This window comes from Capra hircus, chromosome 13 (genome assembly GCF_001704415.2).
Source record: "Capra hircus breed San Clemente chromosome 13, ASM170441v1, whole genome shotgun sequence".
NCBI classification, from domain to species: domain Eukaryota; kingdom Metazoa; phylum Chordata; class Mammalia; order Artiodactyla; family Bovidae; genus Capra; species Capra hircus.
Window position 1 is genome coordinate 73210417 of NC_030820.1, and position 9645 is coordinate 73220061.

Sequence of the window (9645 nt, forward strand, 5' to 3'; positions counted from 1 at the left end):
GTATGTTGTAACTTTTTAAATTTCTGGCCATAATGTGTAGAACAGTAGAGACTGAGCTCAGTATTATTTTTGCTTGGAAATCTTTATATCTCTTCTTCTTAGGCTGTTAGTGTAGAGAATTGAGTCAATCTTGTCAGGAGTTGAACAAAATTTGGTTTTGGTTTGTTTTGCTTTGTTTCTGTGATTACTTTTAGTGTCTGTAACTCCCATGGATTCTATCCTCTCATATCCTCTCATAGCCACACCGGGCCTTTAGCAATAAAACTTGTGGTTGAAATTTTCTTACCTGTTTGCATGGAGACATTGCCTTTCTCCAGCTTCATAGGTGTGCCAGTGCCTATATCCTACTTCTTGGAGGCGACTGCCCTTCTTTGGAATTCAGGTTAATCAGTTGCTTGGCAACCTCAGCTCACTGATGGGGTCAACAAAACTAACAATTGTACAAATTACCTAACAATTAAAAAAATTGTTTTTAGTGTGGTAGGATGCTCTTCCCAGCTTTCAGCATCCTAGATGGAAGCCAGAAGTCTAAGCCATCTACTCTCTCACTGCTCCTTTCAACTCCTGCTGTCCACCCTTAGGTCTGCTGCCTGGGCCTTCCTCTCAACTGACACTCTTCCAGCTTCAGTTCAGTTCAGTCGCTCAGTCGTGTCTGACTCTCTGTGACCCCATGAACCGCAGCATGTCAGGCCTCCCTGTCCATCAACTCCCGGAGTTTACTCAAACTCATGTCCGTTGAGCCAGTGATGCCGTCCAACCATCTCATCCTCTGTCGTCCCCTTCTCCTCCCACCTGCAATCTTTCCCAGCATCAAGGTCTTTCCAAATGAGTCAGTTCTTCACATCAGGTAGCCAAAGTATTGGAGTATCAGCTTCAGCATCAGTCCTTCCAATGAACACCTAGGCCTGATCTCCTTTAGGATGGACTGGTTGGATCTCCTTGCAGTCCAAGGGACTCTCAAGAGTCTTCTCCAACACCACAGTTCAAAAGCATCAATTCTTCAGTGCTCAGCTTTCTTTATAGTCCAACTCTCACATCCATACATGACTACTGGAAAAACCATAGCTTTGATTAGTCAGACCTGATGGACCTTTGTTGGCAAAGTCTCTTCCAGCTTAGCTCCTGAATTATTTCTAACCTGGATGTCCCCACCCCCCTTTTATGTGGCAAGTACCTGACAAAGAGAAATGACAGAGAGGTTCCTGATCTGTTACCATGCTGGGGACAGCTCAAAATAATCCGTGCGTTCCTGTTCCCAAGGATAGGCCTGTAAAGGGGGAGCTGAGCTCTTAGCCACTGTACTTTGGGCTTGGCCTCATTCCTCTGTGCTCGAAACTGGGACCAAGTATCTACTCCATCCATTAATGAGGAATAAGAATGAAACTGACCAAAATATTTCTTGGAAGAGGAAAACTGCAACAGGATAAAAGGGGAACAGACTGGGAATTGTGGTTTTGCTTCCCTGGTGGCTCAGAGGTTAAAGCGTCTGCCTCCAATGTGGGAGACCTGGGTTCAATCCCTGGGTCAGGAAGATCCTCTGGAGAAGGAAATGGCAACCCACTCCAGTATTCTTGCCTGGAGAATCCCATGGATGGAGGAGCCTGGTGGTCTACAGTCCACGGGGTCGCAAAGAGTCGGACATGACTGAGCGACTTAACTTTCAACTAACTTTCATGGAGCCCTGTGCTGTGCTGTGCTCAGTCATGTCCAACTCATTGTGACCCCTTGGACTGTAGCCCACCAGGCTCCTCTGTCCATGGGATTTCCCAGGCGAGGATACTGGAGCAGGTGACCATTTCCTGTTCCACGGGATCTTCCCCCAGGGATTTAGAACTCATGTCTCTTGGGTCTCCTTCACTGCAAACGGATTCTTTACTGCTGAGCCACCCTGGCTTTAAATTCCTGCTCCGTCACTTAGTTGGACAAGTCCCTTCACCTTTCTATGTCTCAGTTTCTGTGCCTGTAAAATGGATGTGAAAACAGCATTTACCTCACAGGAATATTTCGAGGATTAAAAGAGTTAATACATGCAAAGCACTTAGAGCAATGACAGGCACATAATAAGCTCTATAGAAGATTACAGCGTACTTCCTATAATTTTAGAAATTTGTAGAAGAAAGCAGTTGCCTCTGTTTCTCAGGAGCAATTACAATCTAAACAGCTAATGTTTACTGAGCATCTCCAGAGTGCCCGAGCCCTGCACTTAGCATTTTTTATTAATTATCTCACAGGAGGTAGGGATTAATTATTCCTACCTAATAGGCAAAGAAAGCAAGGATCAGAGAAATTGTTTACACAGCTGGCTAGGCACAAGTGGGCCTGTGCTCCTAACTACTGCACTTGTTGCTGGCCACAAACTAGTTTCCTTGCTTGTAAAATAATGGGAAAGTTGCCTGCTGTACTTATTTCCCAGGATGGTTTGGATATCTCAGTACAATAGGAGAGGCAGAACTTTAGGTATTTGTACAGAGTGCTGGTCCCCTGACAGAGAAGCCTGAATGGGTCACACAACTCTTCACAACCCCCATCACCCCCACCGCCCGCTCCTGCCTCCTATATGCCCTTCCCCCTCTTCTCTGCCTGTTGAACTCATTTAAGACTCAGCTCAGACACCAGCACTTGCATTTCGTTCTAACAAAGGAGGGATTTAAGCTTAGCTATCAGCAGGGGGATTTCATTCTAACAAAGGGTGGCACAGCAGACCTGTGTGTTTCTTAAACATTTTTTATTTTAAATTGAAGGATAATTGCTTTACAATATTGTGTTGGTTTCCGTCAAACACTTTAACATGAATCAGCCATAGGTATACATATGTCCCCTCCCGCTTGACTCCCCCGTCCCACCTCCCTCCCCATTCCACCCCTCTCAGACCTGCGTGTTGAAATGACCATGTGGGTCATTGGTTAGCGCTCTGGACTCTACAGTGATGACTGACTGCTGTGGGGGACGGAGCATAGCAGGGCCAGAGTACCAGAAAACCAGAGAGAATGGAGCCGAGCGAGAGTCGGTGGTGGAAACGGAGACGAACGGTGGATTGCAAAGATTATTTGGGAGAGAGAATCGACAGTTAATGGAGATGTATTTTAAGTGGGCAGCGAAGGACAGGGAGAAGGCAGGGATGACTCCTATTTTCTGGTTTGCTCGTGGATATTTGTTGAATGAAGGATCGAGTAACCCCATAGCAGAAGCATCTCTGACCGACGCCCCCCGGCCCCGAACCGGGAGGTTTCTGGATCTACATGCGGGCGCCGGGTGGAAGGGAGGAGGAGAATGAGAATGAACACAGAGCTTCGGTCCAGGAGGAGCTTCTGGCCCTGGTCTGAGCCAGGAGGCACCGCGAGAGGGGCAAGCCTTTCCCCTCTGGGCCCACGGTTTCCGCCTCACTCCTCCACCCGCGCCGGCCGGGACGCGCAGCGCCCCTCTCGGCCCTCTGGAGGACTTGGCTCCCCGCCGGCGTCTGGGGGCGCGGCGCAGCGGCCCACCCCTCCACCCCCGACCCGCCCTGTCCCGGCGCCCACCCCGCCCAGTGCTCTGGAAAGCTGGGCGGCGGCTCTGATCGTCCCGGAGCCAGGAACCGTGGGCTGCAGGGGTGAGTCCCAGGGGCAGGGAGCCCCCGCCGCTGTGCACCTGCCTTGAAGCGCGGCCGCGGTTCCCCAGACCCTCTTCCCGCGCGAGCGCCTTCTCGAGGGGTGCGCGCCTCAAAGTGCGGAGCGTGGCCGAGGGTGCCGGGGAGTCAGTCCGGGTGCCGGCGCGCGGAGGTTGCGTCGGGGACTCCTGGGGGAGTCGGAGAGCAGGGGGTGTAGGGGGCCGTGTCCCCGCGGGCCGGCGGGGCGCAGCAAGTGTCCGGGATCGCGCGAAGCCGGGCGGAGCATCCAGGGGGCCCGGCGGGTGGTGGGGCGGCGGGACGCGTGCCGGGAACTTTTTGCCCGCCCTGGAACTACGAGCGCCCGCGCCAGCGGGGGTTCCCGGCGGCCGCCCGGCGCCCGGCAAGGAGCGCGTGTGCCCGCCGCCGCCCTTCCCCCACTTCCGCCCGCCGCAGCTTCCTCGTTCCCGGCTCCCGGGGCCCGTCCGTCCCGGGGGAGACCCGGCGGCGCAGCCCCACCCCGGCCGGCGCGGCCCGCTCCCACGCCCCCGCCGCCGCCGCCGCCGCGCCGGAGCGGACAGCCTGAGTCAGCGGGGGCGCCGGGCGCGGCAGGTAGGGGCTCCGCGGGGCGGGCTCAGGTGCCGCGAGAGGCCGGGGGGCCGGGTGGGGGGCGAGGCGAGCGCGAGTGCAGCCCCCGGGGCTCCTCCGTCTTCCCCGCTTGCTCCAGGGTCGCGGCGTGTCCCCCTTTAGGGAATTCTTTCGCTCGCACTGACTCCGCTGCGGGTGGGGCGGGACCGAGAGGGAGCTCTCTGCACCACGGGCCGGGCCCTTGGCCGCCTCCGACCCCCACCCCCCGCCCCCGCCAAACCTTTTCAGCTCCCTCCACCCCTCTTCCCTGCACCTTCAGTTACGTAAACAACCCCCTTCCCTTCTCCTGCGCTTAGCTCCGCTGCGCCCCGGGCGGGCAGCCCCCGCCAGTCTCCGGAGATTGAGGGGGCGAGGGGGAAACAGAGGGGCCGTCCCGGAGCCCGTGGTCCCCCCCAGCTCCCCAACCGTCTTGCTCGCCCTTCCCCGCCCCCCACACCCCCGCCGGAGCAGACAGCCCCAGGGGCCCTGGGTATTTTTAGCGTTGTGACCTGGGCGGCAGCACTAAGAGCCTTTCCCGGGAATCAGCGTCAGCGTCTCCCTCCTCCGCTGCCAGCTCTGGCCGCATGGTCTCCCCACACTTCCCTGGCCCTGCCTGGCCCCTCTGGGGGTTTGGATCGCTCGTGGCCCACCCTCAGCGCCCGGTGGACTGGCCAGGGTCTCGGATATACAGAGTCCAGATGAGGCGGGGAAGGCAATCTGCGGAGGATGACGATCTGGTCCTCCAGCTAGATACTGCCTTGCCTCCGGTGATGGGCTCAGGAAGGGATGTGGAGCGAATCGGACTGAAGGGGGTTCTGGAAAGCTCTCAGCACGGAGGGCCAGAGGGCCTGGGCTGAATCGCACCCCTCCAGTTGCAACTCGCTGACTAGTGGGGAGATCGGCCAGTGAGATGTGTCAGAGGAGAGGAGCTCAAATAAAGAGCTGTGGGAGGCAGAGAAGAGATGATGTCCTCTAAATAGCTCGGGGACCGCAGCCTTCCGTTTTTACAGAACACCCTCAGGAGCTGTGCCTTGTGTTTAGAGGCAGGTAGGAGGACGATGCCATTTTCAGATGCGGAGACTGAGGCTAGAAAGATGTCTTCCTTAGGGACAGAGCCAAGTCTAGAAGTCAAGTCTGTGGCTTAAGAGCAGGGTTTGGAGGGGGTGCTGGTGATAGTGTGCGTGTGTATAGAGAGAGAGTAGGAGGGGGGTGCTTTAGCTTTTGTCTGGGTTTTAAAGGATGGTGGGGGGACCGGAGTTGCAGCACTGGAGGAAGGGAGCTTCATCTCTGAGATCTCTATTCTGTCCTCTTCCCCTGCCTTTGGAGGAGAGTCTGGGTCCATTAAGTGGAAAAAACGCCTCCCCTATTTGAGCTGAGCCAGCCCCTCCAACCCCTCTCCGAAGGGCATGATCCTGAGACTGGCCATTGGCTGTGTTCGCTGAATACAGAGGAGCCTCTCTTGCTGTGCCTGGAACTAACATCCCCTTTGTGGAGCTAGGGTCAGCCCTGCCTCTGCGTGAGACTTGAACTTTGTGGTAGTGGACTTTGTTTCAGGGAAGGGAAAGAGGGAGTCAAGTCCAGGAGTGTCCAGGCTGCAGCCAGAGGCCCCACTGCTGGGATCCGGGCTGCAAGGGGGCTCCCCAAGCCCAGGCCCCCAACCGAGTCCCCTCTCTGATTCACAGCTCTCCTTGCTCTTCCAGGAGCTGACATGGACCCAAATCCTCGGGCAGCCTTGGAGCGCCAGCAGCTCCGGCTTCGGGAGCGGCAGAAATTCTTCGAGGACATTTTACAGCCTGAGACGGAGTTTGTCTTCCCCCTGTCCCACCTGCATCTTGAGTCGCACAGACGTGAGTTCTGAGTCCTCGGAAGAGGGACTGGGGTAGGGCAGGGAGGAAGTCCCATAGTCGCGGACCTTGGTCTCTCCCCGCTGGTTTTCTTGGCCCTTTAAATATCTATCTCCCGACCTGACAGATGTCTCTGACCATCTGATCAGTGCTGGCCTGGCTCCTCCCGACTTGCCCCCTTCTTGATATGCAGCCCCCATAGGTAGTATCTCATCCATGGAGGTGAATGTGGATACACTTGAGCAAGTGGAGCTTATCGACCTGGGGGATCAAGATGCAGCGGACGTGTTCTTGCCTTGCGAAGACCCTCCACCAACCCCCCAGACGTCTGGTATGCCCCTCTGCTTTGGGCCCGTGGGCACTGGTCGGTCAGAGCTGGATGTCAAAGCTGGACTGGGGAAGTCTGCACAGAGGGGCTGGGCGTGGTCTTTTCCACCCAGGAAGCACTTGCTTGTCCTGATTTTAGGGAAGTTGACCTTGGGGGAAGCTGGGTTACAGAGTCCTAATCCAAATCTCTCAGAAGGCCCAACCGCCTTAGTTTTCATCAATTTTTCATTTGTGAAATCAGTGTAATTAGTTAACATAATAAATAATGTAAAAATATGATTTTTAGGTTAGACAACTGAAGCAGTTTTAGTCATCTTAATATTTATGTAGCACTTTATTAGGTTTCTAATACTATGCTAAATAATATTACATGTATTATCTCAATCTTTACTATGTCCTATTAGGGCAGGAGGGGTTATTCCCATCTTATAAAGAAAGACATTAGAGAGACTTCCCTGGTGATCCAGTGGTTAAGATTCTGTGTGTTCCACTGCAGGGGGAATGGGTTCGAACCCTGGTTGGGGAACTAAGATCTCACATGTCATCCTATATATATATATATAGTAGTCACAGAGCCAGAAAGTGGAAAAGCTGGATTCAAACCGTAGCTGTCTTGACTCCAAAGCCCACATGCTTAACCTATAAGATATTAATGGATACTATCTTACTTAAAAGTGCTGCTATTATTGATGGCATATTATGTGCCAGACATTTTATAAACATTCTCAGATTTCGTCTTGAGAACCCCTCTGGAATGTCAGCGCCCCCTTTTTACAGAGGAGGAGCAGAGTCCTTTAGAGGGGAAGTGACTTGCCCAAAGCTTCTCAGTAGCAAGGAAGTGAAGTGACGTAGATAGAACTTGAACTTGCAAATTGATTGATTCGACTTTAGAGCTTAGTGAAGTGAGGGAAACTGGGAGCCAGGACACTGGCGGGGTGACTGGCCAAGTTCCTGGGCATCAGTGTGTCCCAGCCACATCCTCGTCTCCGAGAGTCCTCTGAACCCCCGTTTGTGGCCACGACCGGCTCTTCTCTCTGGGCAGGGGTGGACGACCGTCCCGAGGAGCCAAGCCTGCCAGTGCCCACGCCAGACAGGACGACGTCTCGCACTTCCTCCTCATCCTCCGACTCCTCCACCAACCCGCACAGCGCTGAGGCCAGTGACGGCGGAGCAGACACGCCCCTGGCACAGTCTGACGAAGAGGAGGATGGAGGCCACGATGGCGTGGCAGACCCCGGAGCCTGCAGCTAGCAGTGGGCCCCCACCCACAGACTGTGTGAGCTGCCTCGTCTCCACTGGAGACCCCAGGCCCGGCCAGAGCCCTTCGGAGAAGACCAGACTCTTTAGTGCAGTAGGCACCAGGGGGAGGAGAGGAGGGTGGGCTGGTGTGCCTTCCTGGGAATTAACCCGCTCCTGCTTTACTGCTAACCTTCCCCTGCTGCATCCTTCCGCTGTCTGTTAGAATATTTGGAATTAGCTGGGCATTTGGAATATAGTTTTGAACAAGATGGGCGCCCTGCCTTCAGGAGGGAGAAAAAAATCAAGAAAATACCGTGGTTTTGGCTTACTGCTGAAGTAGGGCCCACGAGTGAGGAGATGGACGACGAGCTAGGACGAGACGCCACTGCTTTTCTTAGCGCTCTTCCCTCCTCCAGACTTCCCGAGTCTCCTAAACCAGTGTCTCTAGGCAGCCGTGAACTCCTTAACCCTCCCAGGGAGATGGTCCTGCAGCCATCCTGCTTCCTTTCGTCCTTTCTGGAACAGGGCACGGTGTGAATAATAAACAGATAACAACATACCAACATTCCCATTCATCTTTCACATCGGACAGATACCAAACCCAATATATTTCTTTAGCTCTCTGGTGGTGATGTAGTCGCTAAGTCTTGTCTGACTCTTTGAGACTCCGTGGACTATAGCCCACCAGGCTCCCCTGTCCATGGGACTTTCCAGGCCAGAATACAGGAGTGGGTTGCCATTCCCTTCTCCAGTGGACCTTCCCGACCCAGGGATTGAACCAGGTCCCCTGCACTGGTGCAGGCGGACTGAGCCGCCAGGGAAGCCCATATTCCCATCATTCACTTGCTCTGTTTATTCTAGAAGGAGTTGTTTGGAATTAGCTGGACATTAGGAATACAGTTTTGAACACGATAGGCTTCCTGCCTTTGGGCAGGAGAAAATCAAGAAAATACCACAGTTCTGAGCGTAATGAGTAGCATGATGAGGAGAGCTCTTCTGTTACCAGAAAAGAGGGACATTTTAATCTAGCTCATGTGGTCACTGGAGAGCTGGTTTTCAGGCTGGGATCCAAGGGATAAGAAGGAGTTAGCTGGTGGGGGTGTGTGTGGTGTGGGGGGTGCTGTACTCCAGGCAGAAAGAGCAGCTTGGAAGAACTTTAAATGGAGAGAAATAGTCTTGAGGAACTGAAAACCATTCAGCATAGCTGAATTGTTGAATCTGAGCAGGAGATTAGGGAGGATTAAGATCGACAAAGATCAGATGAGGAAATACTTTAAAGCCTGTATCAAGCTTCAGTTTAATTGCTAGTAAAATATCAGTGGCTTAAGATATAAATTTTGTTTCCTCACATAAAAGAAGTCCAAAGTTCTGCAGTTATTGGACACCAAGGTCCTTTTTGGCTCTCTTTACTCAGCCATCTAAGGCACATGGCTGGAATTCTCATTAATACTTCATGTCTAGAATGGCTGTTGAGTCTCCAGTCCTTGAAACTGGTGGAGAGCAGGAGAAGAAATTAGGGATGGGCGAAAGAGGCATGGGTCGCTGTCTGTTCCCACTTTGAGAACCTTTTCTGGAAGTTCTAACCAGTGGCGTCCCTTTTCATCTCATTGGCAGAACTTGGTAACATGAGTAATATTTCATTTACAGGCATTTTATAGGGACACAGCATTATCTAGAAGAAAGGAAACGGACATCTTATTATCTTTCCTGGCCTTTGGAAAGATAAGAACCTTTTAAGTTTTAATTACCAATGTGTCTGATTTCTGTACTTCCTGTCAAACCTCTCAGAAGCCCCCTTTAGTAGGGCCCCCTGCTGTCTTGATAAAATCAGGGTTGTGTTACTAAGAAACAAGAGGACCAAAGTCATTGGGTAGATAACTAGTAGTTTACACATTACAAATTTGAACTTTACTGGGAGTAATGAAGGATTACAAGTGATTGACATTTCTTGTTAAAAAGATAATTCTGGCTGCAGTGTAGAAAACATACTCGAAGAGGGCGTGCTCCAGACAGACAGACATAACA

General features: G+C 52.9%; 1 protein-coding gene across 3 annotated transcripts; it reads left to right on the forward strand.

Moving 5' to 3' along the window:
• On the forward strand, positions 2847 to 8179 carry DBNDD2 (dysbindin domain containing 2). Of its 3 annotated transcripts, none has more exons than XM_018057925.1 (4): positions 2847 to 3589; positions 5911 to 6057; positions 6248 to 6385; positions 7424 to 8179. In XM_018057925.1, the coding sequence occupies exons 1-4, from the start codon at positions 3271 to 3273 to the stop codon at positions 7630 to 7632; spliced, it is 813 nt and encodes a 270-aa protein (XP_017913414.1). In that variant the 5' UTR covers positions 2847 to 3270; the 3' UTR covers positions 7633 to 8179. The 3 variants fall into 3 exon arrangements, with proteins under 3 accessions (XP_017913414.1, XP_017913416.1, XP_017913415.1); XM_018057927.1 differs by lacking the exon at positions 2847 to 3589 and adding an exon at positions 4049 to 4195; XM_018057926.1 differs by lacking the exon at positions 2847 to 3589 and adding an exon at positions 4811 to 5257.

Coding starts and splice junctions, on each gene's coding strand:
- DBNDD2 (XM_018057925.1), top strand. CDS start 3,271: ATGAGAATGAACACAGAGCTTCGGTCCAGGAGGAGCTTCTGGCCCTGG. Junction 6,058..6,247: donor GCATCTTGAGTCGCACAGAC/GTGAGTTCTGAG, acceptor CTTGATATGCAG/CCCCCATAGGTAGTATCTCA. Junction 6,386..7,423: donor ACCAACCCCCCAGACGTCTG/GTATGCCCCTCT, acceptor CTCTCTGGGCAG/GGGTGGACGACCGTCCCGAG.